The following is a 25,484-nucleotide window of genomic DNA, read 5'->3' as shown; positions in this document are numbered from 1 at the left end:
ACCATCTTCAGGGCTGCCGACAGTGGAATTCAAACCCACTATCTCCCTGATGCAAGCTCACAGTCGCGCGCCCCTAATCGCACAGCCAACTCGCCCGGTGTAACTTTTTTAAGGTTCAACAAACAGTGTTGAATAGGTGGAAACCTTTAGCTTTTGTTTTATACAATACAGTCTCCCGGTGGTCATATTGCAGAAGTGTCTTGCAACGGAAACCAACATTTTTCCATTAACGTTCACACAATTTCAGATGCAAATCTACTGATTAGAAATGTGGTAGCACGGTGGCCCGACTCGGTACATGATAGCTTCATTTTTGATAACTCAGAAATCAGAATGATGTTCCAAACAGGAAGAATATCAGAAGGGCATTTATTGGGTGATAATGGTTACCGTTTAGTCCCCTATCTTTTAACTCCCTTTCTGAATCCAAGGACTGAAGGTCAAGAAAACTAACACAAAGCTCATGTGGAGACAAGAAACACTGTGGAGAGACAGTATGGGGTGTGGAGAAGGTGGTTTCCTGTGCCATCTTTAGGATTAAGAACAAAAGTAAGAACTGCATTAAGCATAATAGTAGCCACTGCTATTCTTCACAATACTGCAATACAAACTAGGGAGCAAGATCCCTCCGAGGATCAAGAGCTTTGTGAGTATCTGCAAGAGAAAAGAGCTCATGACAGAAATTACTTTATATTTGATGCGGTACCTGTCCCTGTTGTAGATATTCCTCGTGGTGGTGGTGATTATTTTTTTAAGAGGAAGTACAACTAGGCAACCATCCTCTATATAACACTAATCAGAGAGAAAAAATGGAAGGGGCCCGACACTTCGAAAAATGAAGATATCGGTCAAAGAAAGACAAGGGCCACGAAGGGCGTGAAAATGAAAGACTCCCTAGCCCTCGCAAACCTAATAGCGTCGGGGTCGGAAAAGAACAAGAGTTGACCAAGGGAAGTCGGATAGGATAGGTGAAAGTGAGGAGCCTGGCACAAGTAAATGGAAGCAATGCCAGGACTCAGCTGGCAGCCCCGTGGTCGCCAACCCACGCTCCAAAGTTCAGAGCCCCTAGGGCCCCTTTTAGTCGCCTCTTACGACAGGCAGGGGATACCGTGGGTGTTATTCTACTGCCCCCACCCACAGGAGCGCCAGCCACTTTTCGTGAAAGGATTTTCGAAACTCATTTCCTCTAAGAAAGTAGTCCAGATAAACAAACAAATTTGCAAGCATTTTAACAAAATGTTCTTATATAGTGAAATGAATTATTTGTAGTACATTTAACTCATTTGCTTTCAATTTACTGGCAATTTAAATTGTTCCTACATCAATGTATTTTTTGTTAGTCAATTCACATTCGCCAATATGTATTTTATCACATAATGAAAGACGCAAAAGTCATTATTATCTAGCACTTGAATGATCCCTTGTATGGCACAAGAGAAAAGTTTTTTAAAAATCATTTAAATATTACCGACATTAATATTATTAATAAAGAATTACTTGTTCAAATACTTGGCAAGTTTTGCTTGCAATACAGATGTTTTAAGCTTTTCATTTTCTTGTTTCATGGGTTTCGATTCCCCTGCATCTCAAGGAGCCGGATTTCTTAATCATGTTTATCGTTTAAAGTTCTTGAACTCTAGGTTGCATAGTTTTTGTCATTCTTCAGACAGTTTGGACAGTTTCTTATGGGCTTTGGGTGCTTTGGTATTTTTTACTTTATTTAAATTGGGCCTATTCCTTGCACTCCACGGAAGTAGTCTAACTACTGCAAGTTATTGAAATTATGAAATGAATAAACGGTGACTGAAATAAGTGTAAATAACAAGAATGGGCGCCACCCGCAAAAACAATTGCAGGAATAATTAACTCTGTACAGCAACGAGCAACTCCCTCTCCCAAGGCGACGGTCATTAGGCTGGCGAAGCTCCAGATTTACTTTATAACCTTACCTGTTGCTGTTTAACCCCTGAAATTAAATTTGGGTAGCATGCCAGGTTCATCCATACTCTACTGATAAAAGATTTACTGCAAGTTTCATTACATGACTTTACTCCCAAAATAAATGAAATATATATATAAAATACCACAATAATCATCACTTGATGAGACTAACTCCTGTTCGCCATTTACAAAAGGCAAATTAAAAACAACTACCACCAACAACAAAAAAACATCACTTGAAGACACCATCTTGTGTTTGCCGTTTATAAAAGGGCAATTATACAACCCACTAAAACCACCAACAACAAAAAAAAAACCACGTAACGAGACCAACTCGTGTTTGCCGCTTACAAAGGCAAATTACAAACATCTACTAACCACCAAAAATTATTTTCACTATATACATTTAACATACCTTCAGGTAAGAGTTCCACTGCACTCTACTGTTACAGAAGAAAATCCTAATCTGGTAAAAAAAAGTACGACGCTTTCTCTACGTACGGATGCAACCTTCTTTACGAAGAGCATCCCTAACCTTATTTACACACTTCTTCATCAACGTCTTGAATCCTTCCCGATCGCTGCACAGGTTAGTGTGACGCCTCACGTTTCTCCAACGGAAACTGCATGCTCGGCCGACGATGAATTCATTTCTCAAGAAATGCAGAGCTTTTCAAGCTCTACAAAATTGGTCCGCAAGGGCATACAATTACAATGTAGATTCCATATGCACCACCACATCCACTGTACATTATCTTATAGACGAATTGTAGTATAGGCCTAATTATTAGACAGAGTTTGAGTATCAAACACTTAGTAGCGTCTTTTACAGAACGTCCCCCGCAAAGCCGGAAACTCGTTAGCATCTGTGATTATACATGTTCACTCCGTAAAAGATAGTCACGAACAATTGAAGATCGCATAGGAAACTGGGCAAAATACGTAGCTCCCGCACACCGGTCCGAATGAGAAACGCACAGAATCAGCATCAGAATTAGAATGACTTGGCGCACACGCGTACATACTTATATAGGTTTGCTACACGTGGTTATAGGGCCCTGAAAGTTTACTGGTAGCAACGCTCTCCTAGGCACATCTTCACGCGTCACTCAGTCAACCCAACCTCGCTTAAAACAAAGCCCTCGTATTGACTATCGTGCGTCTGATGTGACATAGAATGTCCACTCATGTACATTCACATTGATCCACTCCAATCTTCAGCCTATACTACCTGCCGTACCCCGGGTTTCCAAGCCACTTTGTTACAACACTTTCAACTGACTTTAACCGTCTTTCCCGATATAGCCACTGTTTTCCATGTTGCACAATTCTTGAGCAACCTACACTGCCATGCCATGTGCAGACACACAAATTAAAGTTACATATATATACAAAATTCCCTACTACAAATTCTTCTTCTAATCCTATGTTTTTACATATAAATGAACAAAATTATATGATTTACATGACCAATATTACGAACTATTTTACAAAAATTTCCTAACCTAAAAATTTGGGGATCGTACATTCGTACGGTTACAGTAGTTGACACTAGTTTCACCTGCGATATCAATACTTGCTCGATAGAAACATGAATCAGAGCAATAGCTGACGTCCCTGATTCTTCATGAAGTGCGATCTCCAACATAGCAGAAAGGTTGTGTGTTGTACTTCTTTTATCTCCAATGCATCGTTTGTAAGTGCTGTTATCCATTTGATCTATGTAGAAAGCATTACAGTCAAACTCGGAATGGGCTCCACTTGATTACAGATAATAATTGGGAAGAGGTTTTATCTAATGATGAGGTTGATCTTATCCTGGACCTTCTGTTGTGTCGACCTGCACTTAAAATTGTCATAATATGACTTCAGCTGCTTCTTAGATCTTTTCTTAACAAAATCTCTAGCATTAACCATGTCTGTTAATTGTTCCCTAGCTCTTTCCTTCTCTTTTACAGTCACACCATCAGTTCTCTTATTATCTATTACATTTTTTTTTTCAGCAACTAACCTTACCATTAGTGCCTTCTCTTCTTTGGAGAGAGTGGGGCCGATGACCTAGATGTTAGGCCCCTTTAAACAACAAGCATCATCATTTTTGGAGAAATTCTCTCCCCTTTTTAAAAATGCTTCTTTATTGTCCATTTCTCTTTAGTAGTTAATCAAAACAATATTAAATAAATAACTTTTAGATATAAATTAATTCAACACAGAAAAATTACATAAATCACGAGAACTGAATTCTATTGCTTTCTAACCTTCTTTTGTTTTACTAGCAGATCAAAGAGGCCAACATATAGAACTCATGACCTTTGTGTCATAAGAAATCAGAATCCCAAAGTTACCACATGCGGTCCCATATCAATCTAGCTACATTTTATCTCAGAGCAACAGCACGAGGCAGGAGCGGGTAGTAGTTCCCACTCTCACGCTAAGAGGTGTGACGTCACCTACACGTGTAAAAGGAGCATGGATACAAAGAAATTGTTGGTTTAATAAAAATACTTTTCAAAAGGAATTAGCAGCGAAACAAACATAATAAATGTCCTGTGGAACAATTTAGTCCTTAGTAATACAGACCTTAGATCGCTAAACAGTTTCCGAGGGAAAATTGGTAACAGACAGGCTTGTTTGTTCAACCTCTGTCACGTCATATATATATATATATTTTAAATCGGCACCGTTGGCGACGGGGGCCGGGCTCGCTACTGGAGGCACTGCTGACGTCGGCTCAGCTGGCAACGGGCTGCGCTAACGTTAGCCTTGCTCGCAGATGGATTTCAGTTGTACTATAAGTAGGGGAAAAATGGGCGGAGTTAAAAGGTCACTTCTAGAACGCTTTCTTGCATAATTTAAGGAGTATAAATACCCCGCGTAGGTATATAAGGACATCGGACTCTCCAAAGCTTCATTATGTCTGCATTAACGATACCTTCGAGCTGGTTCGTTCAAAGTGCCGACTTGGCGGAGCTGTTGATTGACGACCTCTCAATTCTTCCGTGAGGTATTTTACATCAACCAAATTGCAAGTTCGACCCGCAGGGCGACGATACTATACTTCTGCACCTTCCGTACTCTACAAAGTGTGAGTCCATTTACCATAAATTTGGGGAATGGGGTGAGTTCATCCAAGTGGTGCTGCAGTCGATCCATCTTCAAAAGGAGGACTCTCGGCGGTTCCTGGAGCTGACCCAGAAGAGGAGGATTACCACATCGCCTGAAGCACCCCTGGACAACCATCACCCTGGACCGTCACAGCGAGCTGGGAGTACTTCGCCATCAAAAAGGTTCAAACAATAGTCTTGAGTCATTAATTAGGAAGTACAAGGCTACATCGTCGCACAGTTTATTATAGATTTATGTACACCGGACGAATGGACACTGCTTACTGGACATTATTCCCAGGTGTTAGCTAGGGAAATTCAAAATAAAATTTCCTGTTATATTAAAGAAAAACTTTGTTCTGAAAGGAAAAATAGATTTCAACATCTGTTGAATTGTGCGGCCAATGGCACCAGCTTTAGCAGAGATACAATATCTGAATTGTTTTATAGAAATAATATTGTTCCTATTGATTTTGTCTGCAACCTTAAGAAAATTCTTAATGAGGAACAACCACAGATTAACTCGCTCATTCTTTATGGACCAAGTAACACAGGAAAGAGTTTTGTAGGGCAGAGCATTGCTGCACACTTCGTGACTGGGTATGCCTCTGGTGTAGGTTCACTGTCAGAGTTTGCATTTGAAAATTTTCTTAATAAATCTGTCATTGTAATCGAAGAAAAATTTTTGGTGGATTCTATTTGTGAGGATATGAAATCTGTTCTTGCTGGCGCTCCTATTCAGACTTCCGAAAAGTACTCAACAAAACAGGATTTGCATCGCACACCTGTGTTAATATCGGGCAATTCCGAACTTCTGGGTAAAGGTTACTCAAGTAAACGTGAAGAGCAAGCCTTGGCTAACCGCATGTTGAAATACAATTTACATGTGGCTTTTTCATGTTAAAATTTGTAAACATTTTCGGAATACTCAGGTTATTGAATGCAGCAGTTTTGTGAGATACTGTTATACAAAACATGGCCTCCATTTAAACAATTCAGGTAAACGAAAGATAGCAAATATTGTCCTAGATTTTATTAATCTTAAGATATGTACTGTAAAACAGGCAACTCCCTTGAGTTATAATACTGACCAGGAAAACTAGTAGAAAGAGCCAGCTGTACTTCAAGCTGGCTCAGTCAACTAGAAAAAGAAACTCAGGATAGTAAGGAATTTCAAGTTACCCAATTGCAACAGTCAAGTTTTAGGGAGGAAGGGGGTCTCAGATTGCTCTTAGTAAACTGTCAAAGTGTAGTAAATAAACAATTAAAATTCGGTACATTGATGGAATCTTATGAGACTGATGTGGTGATAGGAGTGGAATCGTGGTTGAAAGAAGGGGTGGGTAATAGAGAAGTATTTCCAGAAGGGTACACAGTCTATCATAGAGACCGAGGAGATAAAAAGGGAGGCGGGGGGGTGTTTATTCTGGTGAAGGAAACTTACTGTTCACATGAATGGTTCACCGATGAAAGGGATGAAATATTAGGGATAAAATTAGTTTGGGATAATATGAAGGAGGTGGGAATTATAGGACCATACAGCCCTGGAAGAGAGGAAAGAGACATGGAAATCTTTGAGAAAATAATAGATTATACTCATAAAAACAATAATAATGATATGGTAATAATTGGGAGAGATCTAAACTTGCCTGAAGTTGAATGGAATGGAGCTGCAAGTGAAGCCCATGAACAGAAACTGGCAAATAAGTTCATTTGGGAGGGAGGATTTACACAAGTAGTACAAGAACCAACTCGTCTCAATAACTTACTAGATGTATTCTTGGTTAAACCATGGGAAATTGTTGATAAAACTGAGGTAATTGAAGGAATAGGAGACCATAAGGCTGTAATAATGGATGTAGGACTGGTACCAAAAAGGCTTAATAAGAGGGTTACACAAGACAAGAAATTGTACAGAAAAACGAAAGTTGATGAATTTGGGACTTACCTTAAATCACAATTCAGTTGTTAGATAAGTGAAGGGAGTAACGTGGATACACTTTGAGCTAAATTTAAAGGAATCATTTGGGAAGGAGAGAAGAGATTTGTACCTGTTAAGAAGGGTAAAATAACCTCGGACCCTGTTTATTATACAAGGGAAATAAGAAAATTAAAAAGAAAATGTAGAATAGTAAACAGGAAAATCAAAGAGGGTAAGGAGAGTAGAGAAACTAGAAAACAGCTAATGAGGGAACTGAATAGAGTGAAAAAGGAAGCAAAAGAGAATTATATGAATGGCATACTTCGAGAGGGTAATGACCACAAAGGGAAATGTAAAAAGCTGTATTCATATATCAGGAATCAAAAAGGAAAAGGAATCCAAATTCCTACAATGGTGGGAGAAGGGGGTGAATACTATTTAACAGATACTGAGAAAGCAAACCTATTTAGTAGGGAATTCAGAGATTCAGTAGATGATTGTCAAGAGTTGGAAACCGAAACAGAAGTTGGAGAGGGAGAGACACAGAGGGAAACAAGAAGCTTCTCATTCACAAACAAAGATATTTTCAGAGAAATCCAACTGCTTCAGCAAGGAAAAGCAGCAGGAAGTGATCAAATTACTGGGGAGGTATTAAAGACAATGGGGTGGTACATAGTGCCTTATTTAAAATTTCTCTTTGACTATGTCATAAATAATAGTGTAATACCAAAGGAATGGAAGGAATCTATAATAATACCAATTTATAAAGGAAAGGGTGATAAAAGGAAACCAGAGAACTACAGGCCAATCAGCCTGACCACTATAGTTTGTGAAATACTGGAGAGTTTAATATCGAAGTACATCAGAGGGATATGTGATGATAAAAATTGGTTCATGAGAAGCCAGTATGGATTTAGAAAGAAATTTTCTTGCGAGGCACAACTGGTGGGATTTCAGCAGGACATATCAGATCAATTGGATTCAGGAGGTCAGTTAGATTGCATAGCCATAGATCTTTCCAAAGCCTTTGATAGAGTGGAACATGGAATATTATTAAAGAAATTGGAGGGAATAGGATTGGACGTAAGGGTTACACGTTGGATAAAAACATTTCTAAATTCAACGTTACTTTTCTTAATATACGCAAATGATATAGGAAACAATATAACGACAAAAATAAGATTGTATGCAGATGACATACTTGTTTAAAGGGAAATAAACAACATTGAGGATTGTTCAGAATTACAAAGGGACCTTGAAAGTATCCAACAATGGGTTGAAGAAAATAATATGAAGGTTAATGGAGGCAAATGAACTGTTACAACATTTACAAACAGGAGCTTTAAAACTCAATTTTAATATACTTTGGATGAGGTAGTTATCCCAAAAGATGGCAAGTGCAAATACTTAGGTCTGAGATTTGAAAGTAATTTCCACTGGAAGGGTCATGTTGATGACATTGTTGGGAAAGCATACAGATCGTTACATGTAATAATGAGGCTACTTAAAGGATGCAACAAAGAATTTTAAAAAAAAAGTTACTCGAGTATGGTTCGTCCATTATTGGAATATGCAAACAGTGTTTGGGATCCTCACCAAGAATACCTAATAAAAGAAATAGATAGTGTGCAGAGGAAAGCAGCAAGATTTGTAACAGGGAACTTCAGAAGAAAGAGTAGTGTATCAGAAATGTTAAAGGAACTTGGGTGGGAAACTTTAAGTAAGAGAAGGGAGAAAACTAGACTTATAGGATTATATAGAGCAGGACCTCTCAGGGTGCATGCGCGTGGTGCATGCACTGTGCACGGTGCAAAAGACGACTTGGCTTGGTTGACCAGAGTGCAGACCCCCCACTCCTCGATATGGAGCAATAGCGCTTACTCTCTCTTTCCTCACGCCTGTCTCGCTCGCTCCGCCTGTCTCCCTCTGCCCCACTTGCGCCGTAGCGCTCCAAATCTGGGCTGACTTGAGCCGAGTATAGGCGAGTTGAGCCGAGCTTAGCCGAGTAGCCCAGAGACGAAGCGTTGATCCGAGCCATGCCGAGCGGCAGCGATGCACAGTGCACGGAGCTCTTGGGCCTCTATCTGCACGTGTGAGATTTTGGGCGTTTGAGAGGCCCTGATATAGAGCCTATACAAGAGAAGAAGCATGGGGAGATATCCGTGAGAGGCTTCCGTTGGAAAATAATTATATCGGCAGGACTGACCACAAATATAAAATTAGAAGAAAACTGAGCAGAAGCGATTGGGGTAAATTTTCATTCATTGGGAAGGGTGTGAAGGAGTGGAACAGTTTACCAGGGGTAGTGTTTGATCCTTTTCCAAAATCTGTACAGATATTCAAGAAGAGAATAAACAGCAACAGAGAAAATAAATGAAGTGTTAGAGGGCATTCGACCAGTGCAAGTTATTGTAAATTTTAAAAAATGTGTGTGAATAAATTAATTACATTCCCTGGTCTAAGGAGTTTGGCCAGCCAAAGTAGGGGACTGCCTGTAGGGGTGAAGTACAGTGGGGCCTTCGAGGGCCCTGGGACCGCTACGGTAGCTGCGAAGGCCCTTCAGGAACTCCGAAAAGTGGTGGTAAAAGGGGCTCTGGTTAAGACGCAGCAAGTCGTTATGCTACTTAGGTTCCAGAATGGGTACAAAAGAAAAAAAAATAGTAAATAAATAAATGCAATGTAAATATTCATCTTATACCAGTTGTATGGTATCATTTGAAGTAATTCCACATACTGTATATCAGTTGACTATATTTGTAAGTAGTACAGGAGATATTAAAAGTAGAATTTTGTAAACAATATAAATTTATTAAGGATGAGCTGTGTGTTTAATAGAAAACATTGTTAGCGTAAATTGTATAATATTGTATTATAGGAAAATTTTCTTCTCTTGTTAATTTAATATTTAGTGCTTGACAATAATGTATTTTAGTGTACCATTTGCCACCGAGGTAGACACCTCAATTGCAAATAAAGAGATTTTGATTTTGATTTGAAATTTGTGTAAGAAATCCGTGGTTACTCATTTTCGATCAAAGTGAAGGCACGATGGCGGGTGGAGCAATGCAAAATATTATTAAGGAAAGTTACGAGGTGAGATCGATAAATATCTGTTACAGGGGATTACTATATTTAATGTCTGCTTTAAACTGTGTATAACTGATGATAACAACAGCAGTAAAATTTTGTCAGTCATGTTGCGAAGTCCAGTGTGGAAATACGAGGTCAAATTATGCGGATATGGTTCATTGTTAGAGTGTTTGTTGGTATCGTTGTGGGTCCTGAGAGTTAATATTCCATTTTAATGTCGTTGAGATTTTTGTGGTGTTGAAACAAGTGGTTAAATATTGCGAAGTATGAGTTAATGCAGGATTTGTGAATCAGCTTGTTGGAAGCCTGTAATGATGCTGGGATGTTCTGTCTTTGAAACCCGAGGAATTATTTGAGTAATGTTTTGAGATGGGAACAGGGTCAGACCACATTCGGATTCCATGTAAAATTGTAGGTTCGTGATGTATATGAATATTGAGTGACATCTAGATAATCTCTACGCATAATCTGTTTGGGTCAGGAATATTGTACTTTGTTATTTATCAGCGAGACTGTAGATATCATTTCTTTAAATACCAATTAAAACGCAGGTATCACATATGTTTCGTGTCAAGCGAAGTCGAGGGGGGAGACTTGTTCCGCTATAACAGCTCTAATCAGGTGAGCTCGCCACTTGGAAGATAACGGCAATTTGTACCTTCTCATTGAGTTAAATGTGTTCGACATCAGATTGTAGTCTGTAGAATGGAGCTCGCCACTTTGAAAGAAACTAATTGGGATGTCTGTCGTTTAGTAAATGTTTGGATTTAGTTGCATTCTTTAAAATTAACTTGTTCAACCGAGATTAGAGATTTATTATTGAAGCGAGGGAACTGAGACAATAAATGTTCGGATTTAACCATTTCCAGGGATGTCCAAAGTAGAGTATTGGTGGTAGTTGTTGATATTGTTTTTGAGGGATGCACAAAGTCCTATTTTAAATGTCACGGTTTGAAGTGGCATGGAGTTGGTCCATTTTTGTGTTGAGTTCTATTTGTGCAGATTTTGAGTACATTATAATTAGGGTTATCCAAGCACGTGTTATTAAATGATAGTGTTAAAGTAAACTCATGGTGTGACGTAATGAAATAAATAATACTGGAAGAAATAAATGTGTTATTTCCAGCCTCCACGAATCAACTGAACGATAAACTATAAAATATAATTAGAAATGTGAGAAAATTCATTAGGGACATTTTAAAGAAACCATTCATCTGGGTGGATAGGATTTGTTGTTCATTAAGGATTATAACAAAATCATTTCAATTTATTAAATTATTAAATTCAGAGAAAATTGTATTTGAGAAATAAGTTAAAACCAAGTGACTAACTTGAAATGTGTTCTGGATATTTTAGTTTATTTTGCTGGAAAAATTCAATTGTTAACTTAACGATTAAGGGGACCTACCCAAAAGCAAAGGATTTGTACCGCCACTAGTGTTGTGAGCGTTGTTGTTGTTACACCATTTGACTTTGGTTGACTGACCATTAAATGTGCTGGAATTATTAAAGTGGAACCCTTGGTCATCCATTACAGTAACTTAATTGTGTGTCTTGTAGGTACTATCATGTGTTATATATTGCTATTTGATAGGTTTTACTTTGATCAACTGATTTGTTGGCTGATGATGATGTGCAATAAGCATCGAAACTAGTACCAATCTTCTTTAAACGTTATGTGATATATATTCACATCAATAAACATTCATGGTATTGAAAAGGTGGAACTGTAACATTCTCATTTTACTGAAATCCCAGTTCAATACAGAGCAAAATGAAGTTTCTAACTTTCAGTACTCTAGTTATCTTTCTATTTTCTAGAAACATTGCCCCCCTCCATTCAGTCACTCTTTTGTCAAGCCCAATTGCACTCATTTTTGCCAGTAGTCTTCCATGATCTACCCTATCAAATGCCTTCGATAGATCAACTGCAATACAGTCCAACTGACCTCCTGAATCCAGAATATCTGCTATATCTTGCTGGAATCCTACAAGTAGAGCTTCAGTGAAATAACATTTCCTAAACCCAAATTGCATTCTGTCAAACCAGTTATTAATTTTGCAAACATGTCTTATATAATCAGAAAGAATGCTTTCCCACAGCTTACATGCAATGCATGTCAAACTGACTGGCCTGTCATTTTCAGCATTATGTCTATCACCCTTTCCTTTATACACAGGGGGCTACTATATCAACTCTCCATTCACTTGGTGACTTATAGCTCCTTCATGCAAGCAATAATCAAATAAGTACTTCAGATATGGTACTATATTCCAACCCATTGTCTTTAGTATATCTCCCGAAACCTGATCAATTCCAGCTGCTTTTGCCTAGTTTTCAACTTTTGTATTTCACTGTAAATATCATTGTTGTCATAGGTAAATTTTAATACTTCTTTAATATTATTCACCTCCTCTATTTGGACATTATCCTTGTAACCAACAATCTGTACATACTGCTGACTGAATACTTCTGCCTTTTGAAGATCCTCGCATACCCCTTTCAGACCCAAGACTAAGCGGAGAGAATTTTTTCTGCAATTTTCATTGTTTAGTACCTCAATTGTACACAAAAACATAATAAAGCTGTTGCAGCAAAAAAATCTTATTCCGTTGTTGTTTTTTAAGACCCACACATTTGTGTGGGCCGGGTCTATACTCAGTCGTTTTAGTGGAGAACTAGTGAAGTTTGTAAAGTTCACTTTATATTTATTAATACTAATACAGCAATGAAATATTTTACTTCTAGAAGAAAATTGAAGGTAGATATAATATACACTTTCTATCAAATCAAATTTGTTTATTTATTTATCTAATATATACAATACAAGCAGTTAGAAATTGTCCCAAATTTTGAAGAAAATAATAAATAATTGTGAAAAATGCTTATGGTTACTACATCATTTATTATGGAATTCCCTGAAACACTTACTCTTACTTGTTAGGCATAGGTAAATATTACACTTAGTACATTGCACTCTGGTTCGGCTGGATCAGCTGATCATGCGGCCCATGCGCGCCTTCGGCAGTTCAACAACAGCTGGACAGTGCTCAAAACTTTCGAGCCTTTGGTCCACACATGGGAATGGTGCACACATCATCTTGATGGTGAATCTCTTTCTTGTTCATCCTCCTCTTGAAAGGGGACTAAGTCGGTTGATGCAATATGTATTTCAGCTAAGGCTAATTGAAATTTCATCAGATCAACAAAGTCTTTCTTCGCAACTCCATTGCATGCAGCTTCTCTCCTGTACTCCATCCACGCATTAACGGTCGCCAGATCAATAAGGTGAATAGTGGTTTTCAGTGTCTACTTCTTTGTTTTAAAGAAGGTTCAATACTCTTCCAAGAGCTGATCACAGGTATCAACACCGCCCATATTTTCATTATATTTTTTGTGTGCGTTTGGACTTGGTACTTTAATGTAGTTCTTTTCCTTTTGATCCCATCTCTCTACTTCATGAAGTGGTGTTTCTCCATGCAAATTTGAGGCCATGGTCACCACTTTCGAGTCCTTCCATCGAATTACACACATTCCATCATCTGATTGGCATACCTCCTCAACTTCACCTCTTACCATCTTTTGGTCGGGTTAAAATGTTTTATTTTTCACTCTGTTCATCATAATAGTGCCACTTCCATAGATTTATTTCTCACTTAGAGCATAAAGAAGGTGTATAGTTGTGAAATGTCTGTCAAAATAAATGTTTGACCTCTACGTTGGGTTCTTGGTAGATGAAGAACAATATATTTCTGAAATTTAAAGGTTATGTTAAAACAAAACTATGGTGTATATTAAATAATTGCTGTAAACATAGCAGTTATTTAATTACACTGTAATCTGTATTCATACATTAAGGAAATAATACCGTATATTCCCTTTTGTGGGCCATTTTTTAGTTGAGGAATAAGAATAAGGTTAGCACACTTCAGTCCCAGCCGACACAAACGTGTGGGTAACATTTTGTGAAGCTCTACTGTAAAATAAACAAATTATACTTGCCGTATCTATGTATGAAAAATACTAATATGGTATTAGTTTTCATATTATGCAGTTTGATATCAATATCGGAATAAGGTAGTTATGAACAGACTTAGCTGATAATGCACTGGTTGCCATGATGACCGCCAAAACCAGCAGAATCAACGTACTTCATACGTCTTCCACAGGAGCACAGCACCAATTAATGCATATCAAAGAGTTTGCACAAGCCTATGCTTTAAAACTAAACGGTTCAGAATGCTCTCGGTCAACCCAATGAATCGTACCAACTGTTGACACGTACCCACACAAACATGCGGGTAGGGTCTGAAAGGGACACTCCCCTTGTTCATTAATGATTCCTGGAATGTCCTTCTTGGAACCTGTTTCTGCCTTAAAGTACCTATACATACCCTTCCACTTTTCAGTAAAATTTGTATGACTACCAATATTATGCTTGGCCATCATGTTAATCCTTAGCTGACTTCTTTGCTAGATTCAATTTTCTAGTAAGTTCTTTAAATTTCTCCTTACTTCCACAGCCATTTCTAACTCTCATTCTTTCCAACCTGCACCTCCTTCTTAGTTTATTTGCTTCTCTGTTATAATATAGTGGATCTTTACCATTCCTAACAACTTTTAAAGGTACATTCCTATTTTCACATTCCTCAACAATTCCTTTAAACCCAGCCCAGAGTCTGTTTACATTTTTATTTACCGTTTTCCACCGATCATAGTTAGTTTTTAAAATCTTCCTCATGCCTGTTTTATCAGCCGTATGGTACTGCCTAATAGTCCTAAATTTAATATCTTCCTTTCTTTCACATTTATTTTTAACTACCACAAAAACATCTTCGTGATCACTAATACCATCTATTACTTCAGTTTCTCTCTATAGGTCATCTGGTTTTACCGCACCATGTCCAGAGTATTCTTTCCTCTAGTTGGTTCCATCACTTTCAGAATCAGATGCCATCAGAGTTTGAAATGGAAGTAGAAAATAATGAAAGAGGGCAGAAATCTACGTAATTTTCAATTTACGTTGTAAGAACTAAGTTATTTATGTTCATTGCAGTTTGCAAATTTAGACGGGATACAATAAAGTGGCCTATCACCTCAAATATTTTTGTAATGTTCGTACTGAAATACAATTTTTACCATTACATTTTAATTTTTTTTCCAAGTTGCTTTACATTGCACCTACACAGATAGATCTTACGGCAATGAAGGGACAGGAAAGGGCTAGGAGTGGGAAGGAAGTGGCCATGGCCTTAATTAAGGTACAGCCCTAGCATTTGCCTGGTGTAAAAATGGGAACCCACGGAAAACCTCTTCAGGGCTGCCGACAGTGGGATTCGAACGCACTCTCTTGAACACCGGATACTGGCCGCACTTAAGTAACTGCAGTTATTGAGCTTGGTATTATATTTTAAGAGGTGCTTTAGAAGCATTTCTAATATAATACAGACTTAAAGTGAATGAGCTGTGGCTTGTGGTTGCTTGGGTTTAAATTATCTGATAAAGTCACCAACAATCCAAATGTTTATAGCGAGAAGGTTATCAGTTCTCTACTGGCGCTTGTTTACCGGGAATAGCATCAGTTAGGTTATTTACTTGAAGACATACTGTACATCTATTTGGTAGATACAGTACATTTACACTGTTGTACTTTAATCTTGGATAGTAAATATCTATGTCCCCACTCGATATTAAATTCCCTCGCCATTTAGAGGTTAGCTAGTATCATCAAATGCCTAAAAAGTTTTAAATACTATTTTCAAATTCAGTGAACAGGGAAAGCCACACAACAACACAACAACACTGTGCAAAATCAAGCAGTAAACTTATTGAAGTATGTAAAATATATTATCTTCTGCTGAATGAATAACAGGAAATTTACGTTTTAAGAAATGGAAATACTGTCATTCCCATCCAAGGAATTGTAAATCGAAGCTTGTACGCTCAAACCATGTACCTTTGTAAATTGAAAAACAACATGCTAGTTTTCTTTGAATGTATAAATATAAGAAAATAAAACTATTTACATCGAGTGCAGTATAAATCAAACAGGAATATCTTGAAGAGTTCAGTTTTCTTGTAATTATAGCTCCCCCCCGCGTTTTTTTTTTTAACTTAAACAATGTACCCCATTCAGCATTACGCTGAGCAGCGGAAGAGTACTTCGTAATGACAATCTAACGTCACCGTTCCCTTCCTGAAAAGTGTGTTTGCTTTGCTGCTCTACTGTGACGTATGCTTACTACATAACCTGCCCTCATTTAAGTCACGCCAGCCCAGCCGCACTGGGCTAGCCTCAACAGGCGCCCAGCTCAGCAACTCCGATCTAGAACATAAGCAGGTTTCTATGAAACCAGAGGTGTTGAGGTAAAGAGTACGTTTAGAAGACACTGTGAATCCAAAATATTTAGGTGTCACACTGCATCATACAGTCACTCACAAGCAACACTGCTTGAACACAAACCTTAAAGTGCAAGGAACAACATTATTTGAAAGATAACAGATTCCACCTGGGGAGCACACCCAGCTACAATGTACAGCACTAGCTTTGTGTTATTCTGCAGTAGAGTATGCCAGTCCAGTGTGGTTTAAATTTGCCCATGGAAAAGAAGTAGACAAGGCTCTTAATGAGACATGTAGGTTGATTATAGGGTGCTGAAAATTTACATCTACTTTTAACTTTATTTCCTGGCAGGCACTGCACCCCCTCCACGATATCAGAAGGGAAGTAGCTGCAAATGTGGAGAGATACAAGGTTGCTCATCTACAGTCTAATCCTCTTCAAGTGTTTATAAAACCAGTCACATATGCACCCAGCGATGAACTTTTCTGTTGTTATCTCGAAAAATTTTCAAGAATTACGATTTTCTTTGAAAATTCTTATTAATTAATTGGTATTTTGCTTAATTTAAACAACAACAGATTAATAAACTGTACTTATCGAGCACCTGGATTTTTCTGCAATTAATTAATTTTATATCATCCTAATTAATCTAACCATTTATTGCTTCATTCAAATTTTATTCAATCCTACGTTGGATTTCTTATTTCAGTCATACGGAATATTTCAGCTTAAATATTTTGTTATTGTAGCTTAAAAGTAATGCTATCCTAAAAGGAACTTAGAGATTCCAAGTTCTACTTTGCGTTAACAATTTTAAAGTGTGAGATGACTTATGTCAATTTTCGAAGTTAAGAAACATGTCTACTCTAATTGAAAACTCCCATTGACGAATCTTTGGCTGAAGTTGTCCTGGAGGAATACCCATCTCAATAAAGAACTTAAACAAGGAACTCAATATAATTCGTTCATTCGCATTATGTGGCAAACGCTTCAGTATTTATTCAAACAGCATAACTTAACCGTAGTAAATGTATCATGAAAACATATTTCAAGCACCAGTAGAGAACTGATAATCTTCTCAAACAAGGAACTCAATATAATTCGTTCATTCGCATTATGTGGCAAACGCTTCAGTATTTATTCAAACAGCATAACTTAACCGTAGTAAATGTATCATAAAAACATATTTCAAGCACCAGTAGAGAACTGATAATCTTCTCACCATAAATTTACATGATAATAGTCTTTCCAAAATTTAACCAGACGCGAGAAAATATAAAACTAACCTCTAAAATCAGTGATGCACTCTGCCATATCTTGAGGTGTATTCCATTCTTACTTAATTGCAGTATTTAGAAATAAAATGGATGCAAGTGTAATGTACTAGTATAACTTGGAAACAATTCTCTAAACCCAGGGGTAAACAGTGGAAATATGGAGCTCGATTAGTTATTACAGTAAAACCTCGTTAATTCGAAGTCGTTGGGACTCAAAAATCGGACTTCGAATTACGTGATTTCGAATTAACCGCCAATTCGCAATTCAGAAGTACCAACCCTTGCCGCGTTACAAAAGGCCCGTTACTGCATGCAGTTAACCTTGATTCACAGTTTATACCTTTCAATTGCCATGAAAAAAGAACTATTTCAAAAATGTATCCAAGAAGGTGCATTACAGTATTCAAATAATGCACTCGAATATCTCACTGGTAAACATAACCTCACGCAACGAACGAAAGAAGAAAAAGCACGATTCAAAGACGAGGAGAAATCTATGCTCGCCCCCATGTGCAAGTGCTTTATTAATTGGATTACTATACTGTATGCATTTTAGATGCCTTGTATTTACACAGAAAGTACCCGATGCCCTTAAAATCGAACTTTCCTATGACTCTATCCTTGTACGATTTCCCGCCATGGCACTTCTCTGTTCTCTCGTACTTCAGAAATGTAAACACTTGCCGCGTCACGAAGTATTGTGAAGACCCATTAATACATGCAAACACCTCGATTCACAGTTTAAACCTTTCCAATGCCATGGAAAAACTATTTCCGAAATATATCCAACAAGGTGCATTTACAATGTTCAAATAATGCATTTGGATAAATCACTGACAAACATAACCTCACGCAACGAAAGAAAAAAAAACCCCCGCACAATTCAAAGACGAGGATAAATTATGCCGGTTCCCCTGTGCAAATGCATTATTTTTTGGATTTCTTTACTGTTTGCATTTTTATTATAGATGCTTAGTACTGGCATAGAAAGTGCCCGACGTTAAAACATCGTGGCTTATCGAAGTTTCCTAAGACGAGGGGATAATGTATCTCGCTTCCACGGGCCCCATCCCTCACACTGTACAATTTCCCGGCTGGCAATTCTCCTTTAAAACCATTAGACCGTTTGGGCTCGCATTAAAATAAAGCGATGCAGTTTCACCGGCAATGACAATACAATACAATGTATTGTATTGAACAGGTGGACTTATAATATTGTAATAATACTTGAGACATATGTCAACTTCAATACGGAACCAAAATGAGAATAGTTACTTGTAAAATGACAATATTGTTCGGTGCCTACGAATTTATTACATTTGCCACGTTTTTTCGTCAACTGTCGGCATCGCCAGTGTTCGCGGATTCTGTTTTCCCGCACACAGTCTGTTGTGTGATATTACGGCGTTCCTTAAAAGGTTGAACACAAAAGAATTCCGATTTCATTCAACTTAGCAATCATGAAGCGCACTGTAGATCCACCGAAGTGAGTGTAAGTGCGGAAAGCTACCCCTCCACGTTCCGGAACGTGCGTTCTATTATGACGCGGAGCGGATAAATTTCGAGTTGAAATTACTCTGTAACATACTATTGTTTTAAAATGTAAAGGCAGTTTCGAATTAAAAGTCTGAATTTCGGTAATGGGGCCGACATTGTACTTCGAATTACGAATTATCCGTATTTCGAATTAAACAACTGAAATAACATGCAAAACTGTATCTCATGTTTCCGGGAACGAGAGCTTCTTCGAATTAGGCGGGATTTTGAATTAACCGATTTCGAATTATCGAGGTTCTACTGTATTATTATTATTATTATTATTATTATTATTATTATTATTTACGTAGTTATGTATACACTTTATTTGGTAGAAATCGTGATTTTATCATTTATTATTTGTGTGTTGTATGATCCGTCTGCTGTACGTATATTAATGAGACTTCATTTAATATAACAACACATAATTAATAGTGTATTACCTGTAAATATGATTTATAAATCCAATGTAATCTTGTGCAACACAGGGATTCCAGAACAACGCATCTTTGTCACTCGAGTTTTGTACTAATAATTTGTACATAGGTTATTGGAGACTCGAGAAGATACAAGAAAACATGTTGTGTCATACTTTTCTAGAAACCTGGCTAGGCAAGGTATATAAAGAGACAGTCTTGGGAGTTGAGTTGAGTTGAGTTGAGTTGAGTTGAGTTGAGTTGAGTTGAGTTGAGTTGAGTTGAGTTGAGTTGAGTTGTTAGTGAGGAATTGAAAGTGTGTGAACTCATGTTGTGAGTGTTGTGTTGGTAGTTGGCTGACATGCTAATGTGTCCTCCTCCTCCTCTTCCGAGTCGGTTTAAGATGGCAGGTCGTTAGTATGTGTATAATGTGTATATAATTTCTAAATAAAACAGTGTACACAACTGACAGCATCTCCTGTGTGCGTCTTTGTGATAACGATAAAATTAAGTGATCTTTTATTTCAGCTTTCATTTTTAAGAGTAAACAACTGCTATCCGACACGTTATTTACGCATTTATTATGAAAACATGTTCTTTTTCATTTCCATTTTCCTTCATGGTACAGCAGCCGACATGTATTACTAATGGACTCCTACACCGCCTTCAAATGTCGACAAGAGAGCTTGCTAGTGGACAAAGTGAGGAAATTATACCGAAGATGATCGATCGCATGTAATATAATCGTTGGGTGCACAAATGTTGGTAACAGAAAAAACTGTGCACGCTTAATAGCTCGTAATAACAGATGCGTCAGTGATAAGGCTCTCACTGTACAGAAGGATTAATACACAGTTCATTATAGGAATTTTGCAGGGACGGACAAAAACTGTCGTTATAATGGGGTTCTCGTTATAAGCCGTATACTCGTTGTAGCGGACTTCTACTGTACCTAAGGAGTGAATTAATGCAGAATACAAGGCTTAACATGGAGATTAACAAGAGGGTGCAACACAGCAATGCATTCTACCAGTGTAACAAATCTTGTCTGGAATAAGGAAGTGTACAGATATAATGCACAATATGTATTATGCATCCATATTGACTTACGTGGCTAAGGTGTGGTGGTGGTGATTATTGTTTTAAGAAGAAGTACAACTAGGCAACCATTCTCTATATAACACTAATCAGAGAGGAAAAAATGGAAGGGATCTGACACTTCGAAAAATGAAGGTATCAGCCAAAGAAAGACAAGGGCCACGAAGGACGTGAAAATGAAATACTCCCCAGGCCTCCATATGTAATACCGTCAGAGTCAGAAAAGAACAAGAGTTGACCAAGGGAGGTCGGATAGGATAGAAGAAAGTGAGGAGCCCGGCACAAGTAAGTGGAAGTAATGCCCGGACTCAGCTGAGGGCCCCGTGGTTGCCAATCCATACTCCCAAGTTGAAAGCCCCTGTGGCTCCTTTTAGTCGCCTCTTACGACAGGCAGAGGATACCGTGAGTGTTGTTCGACCGCCCCCACCCACAATGACTGATGTGGCTAAGACCTGGACAATGAGGAGGAGACTACAATTCAAGCCAGCAAAATGAAATACCTAAGAAGTATAGTATAGTAGAAAACCTAAATGAGAAAATTGATAGGAATAAACTAAGATGATTTAGACATGTAAACAGGATGGAGGAGAAACGAATACGAAAACAGATGATGGAGATGAAGTTCGAGGGAAAGAAAGTGAGAGGCAGGCTTAGAACAAGGTGGATTGATTCAATAAAGAGGAGTGCAAGAAGAAGAAACCTGTAGTGGGACAAAATGATGGAAGAGGAATGTGGAGAAATGCCATACATGCCCCGACCCAGCAGGAACTGGATAAAGCGAAAGGAGGAGGAGGGCGAGGTTATTGATGTCTTTTATTTACTGGGTGAAAGTTGAAAATAAATCCCCTTTCTCTTAATTAATCTAAGTTGGTCTCAACCAGCACTGGTGAAGTTACTGGTTCTGATGTAGTAGAACTAAAAAGGTTATCTCCATCAGCACTTCATTTTTTCCCATATTTTCTTCCATGCAATGTGTATCAGTTACTGGAATGTTATCCACTAGAGTACAATTTTATATTTGTTACAGGTAATTCTATTACTTATATTCAATTATTTCCCAATTATCGTTGCATTAGTGTGAGAGAAAACAACACAGCGAGAGTTGACATCTCAAAATAACTGACCTGGCGTATTCTTGAGGATAGGGTGAAGAATACCACGTCTGGATCTCGTACTGTCCAAACTCGATGGCACCTGGACAACGCTGCTGGGCTGCAGACGGTGATACAATACCCACAGACGTTATCGTGGATTCGGTGGTTGATAATACTGCAGGGGTTGACTAAAATGAAATAAGAAATAATTTTACAGAAATGCAATTCTTCAAGTTCCTAAGTAATCAGCAGATAACATGTAACAGGAATAATTTCAGGATTTCTGAAGGCCAAGCAGGCATCAATTTTTGGTAAAAAGAGACAAAGTCTCTTATAATGCATTGGCACTGCCGGTGACTCCAAGCAGCCTACACAGTGGCCTCCACGGTATGCACCAGCCAGTGTCTTGATAGGTGTGCTAGGTACCCAACCTAGCACACGAGGGCGAAATGCTGGCAACCAGGAATGAGTTACCTGGAAAATTCATAATGCCCAATAACGGACCATTTATATCGGTATTATAAATTTACACATTCGGGACAAATATTTCAATTCCCTATGGGAATCAGCATCTATATCAACATACCACTTAGTCGAGCAGCTCGTCTCCTTTCTCTCAAGTCTTCCCAGCCCAAACTTTGCAACATTTTTGTAACGCTACTCTTTTGTCGGAAATCGCCCAGAACAAATCAAGCTGCTCTTATTTGGATTTTTTCCAGTTCCTGAATCAAATAATCCTGGTTGGGGTCTCATCAGAGATAAATATGCTCCCTCCTTTACATCCTTACTACAACCCCTAAATACCCTCATAACCACGTGCAGAGATCTGTACCCTTTATTTACAATCATATTTATGTGATTACCCAAATGAAGATGTTTCCTTATATTACCACTTCGAAGACGATGTCACCCCATGTAGTGCGACGGATCCTCATACAAAATATAGTATGTCACCCCTTTTGAAGATCCTTGCATACACACTCCCCTTGTTCATTAATGATTCCTGGAATGTCTTGGAACCTATTTCTGACTTGAAGTACCTATACATACTATTCCATTTAATACTAAAATTTGTGTGGCCACCATCATGTTATCCTTAGCTGACTTCTTTGCTAGATTCAAATTTCTAGTAAGTTCCTTCAATTTCTCCTTACTTCCACAGCCATTTCTAACTCTTTCTTTCCAACCTGCACCTCCTTCTTAATCTCTTTACTTTTCTGTTATAATTTAGTAGATTTTTACCATTCCTTACCAGCCCAGAGTCTGTTTACATTTTTATTTACTGTTTTCCACCGATCATATTTATTTTTTAAATCTTCCTCATACCTGTTTTATCAGCCATATGGTACTGCCTAATAGTCCTAAATTTAATATCTTCCTTACTTTCACATTTATTTTTAATTACTACAAAACAGCTTCGTGATCACTAATACCATATAATACTTCGGTTTATCTATTGAGGTCATCTGGTTTTACCAGCACCACATCCTGGATATTTTTCCCTCTGGTTGGTTCCATCACTTTCTGAATCACCTGTCCTTCCCATGTAAACTTATTTGCCATTTGTTGGTCATGCTTCCTGTCGTTCGCATTACCTTCCTAATTTACATTTGGTAGACTGAGATCACCCGCTACAATCACGTTCCTTTCCTTATTGTTTCCCACATAGCTGATTATCTTATCAAATAATTCTGAATCAGCATCTGCGCTACCCTTTCCTGGCCTATATACTCCAAAGACATCAAGTTGCCTATTATCTTTAGAGATGAGCCTTATCCCTAGAATTTTGTGTTTGTCATCATTAACTTTTTCGTAGCTTACACATTCTTCTTTCACCAGAATGAATACTCTCCCTCCTACCATTCCTATCCTATCTCTACGATACACCCTCCAGTTCCGTGAGAAAATTTCTGCATCCATTATATCATTTCTCAGCCATGATTCAACTCCTATTACAATATCTGGTAAGTATATATCTATTAAATTACTTAATTCTATTCCTTTTTTACAATACTTCTAAAGTTGAGCACATTTTTATGTCATCCCTATTTGATTTCCAGTTCCCTGTTCCCTTAACACCGCTCCCTAGGCCACCCCGTTTCCCTGAATGTACCTCCCTATAACCCTTCTATACATATTTCCTAACTTATATGTACCACACCGGTTCAAGTGAAGGCCATCTGAACGCAGATCCCTATCTCTTACCCACCCATTAGGATCTAGAAATCTCACTCCCAGTTTCCCACATACCCACTCCATAGTCTCATTTAAATCCCCAATCACCTTCCAGTCAGTAACCCTCCTACACAGTATTCCACTGATAACAATCTCCGGTTCCTTAAACTTCACGTGCTGCATTTACCAGGTCCCATACATCCCCAACTATGTTGGTACTTATACCTGCTTGTCTTATGTTGTTAGTACCAACGTGAAACACTACCACCTTCTCCTTTCCCTCCTCCTCCTCTTCTACTTTCCTCAACATCTGCCTTAACCTAATTCCTGGATAACACTCTACCCTGGTAGCCTTTCCTCCACACACTTTCCCGACGTGTTGTATACTGCAACGCTATGGATGATTGTGTCCCATTGTATCACACTTTTTTTTTTAGTTGTGCTTGTTGCAGTACTGAGGCTATATACAACACATCACATCTATGTAACAATTACTGGTGTCCCTTTAAACTAAGCTTATCAACAATCTGACCAGTAAATATAGGCCAACTTAAATCAGTTGAAGATTGTGAATATTACAAATATACCTTGAATGGTCCTTTAATACGGATGTAGTTCTCAAAACACAATGGAAAAAATACTCCAATCCTCTAACTTTCACCAATTTCATTTGAAACTCTGATAAATACACTTACAGTATTTGAAAAATCAAGGAACAAAACATTTTAACTGTCACAAAAAAAAAAAAAAAAAAAAAAAAAAAAAAAAAAAAAAATAATCTGTTTACTTTTTAAGTAGTGATGACATTTTATCAATATTATGTAATTAACGTCTAATCTATTAACCCCTTGAAGGTCACGCGCAATGTATTACGTGTAGCGGTAAGTGCCGCTGTGGTTACGGTGCAATATATTGCGTGTCAGAGATTGGAGCGATATATCTTCGTAACTGTACGTCTTTGGACAATGTTTGAAAAACGGATAGCTCCCTACATCTGTTGGCTATATTTTGAAGTCGTTAGGTTATTGTTATCACCATGGGGAGCGCTGGAAATGAAATGTTCTTAAGCGGATGTCTTCAGCTTTAGCGAGTCAATATTGCAAACAGTTGAACATGGCTACGCGAAGTCGAATTGACTTGCTTACAAGCGAAGATACAGTTCGTGAAATTCTTACGAATACTGAAAGTGATTGTTCAGTATTTGAAGACAGTGATGAAGACGATGCAGGAGGTATATTTGGAAATAATTCAAGTGGCGAAGACTTAAATGAAAGTGAGGATGAGGTCTTACAGCCGCCACGTCCGAAGCGAACTAACGTAAATAAAGCGCCTAGTAATCACAGTTTGGGAAGACGAGACTATAACTAACCAATTCACGCCAACTGTTTTTAACTTCCATGGCAGTAAGTCAGGAATTCAGAATGTTTCACTGACGAAAAATTCTTCAGAAATTTACATCTTCAAAAAATTGTTGTCCGCCTCTGTGGT

The 25,484-nt window shown here is 38.0% G+C and overlaps 1 protein-coding gene across 3 annotated transcripts in view; it reads right to left on the bottom strand.

Annotated features, from left to right (window-relative positions):
* Positions 1–25,484, bottom strand: part of enok (enoki mushroom) — a 516,902-nt gene that overhangs the window by 172,013 nt on the left and 319,405 nt on the right. For all 3 annotated transcript variants that reach the window (XM_067138427.2, XM_067138428.2, XM_067138429.2), the window contains exon 7: positions 21,852–22,009. In XM_067138427.2, coding sequence (XP_066994528.2) covers positions 21,852–22,009 — 158 coding nt within the window. The remainder of the gene's footprint in view (positions 1–21,851; positions 22,010–25,484) is intronic.

Source organism: Anabrus simplex, chromosome 1 (assembly GCF_040414725.1).
Source record: "Anabrus simplex isolate iqAnaSimp1 chromosome 1, ASM4041472v1, whole genome shotgun sequence".
Classification (NCBI taxonomy): domain Eukaryota; kingdom Metazoa; phylum Arthropoda; class Insecta; order Orthoptera; family Tettigoniidae; genus Anabrus; species Anabrus simplex.
Note: the sequence above shows the minus strand (reverse complement) of the source record. Positions and strands in the feature narration are given on the sequence as shown.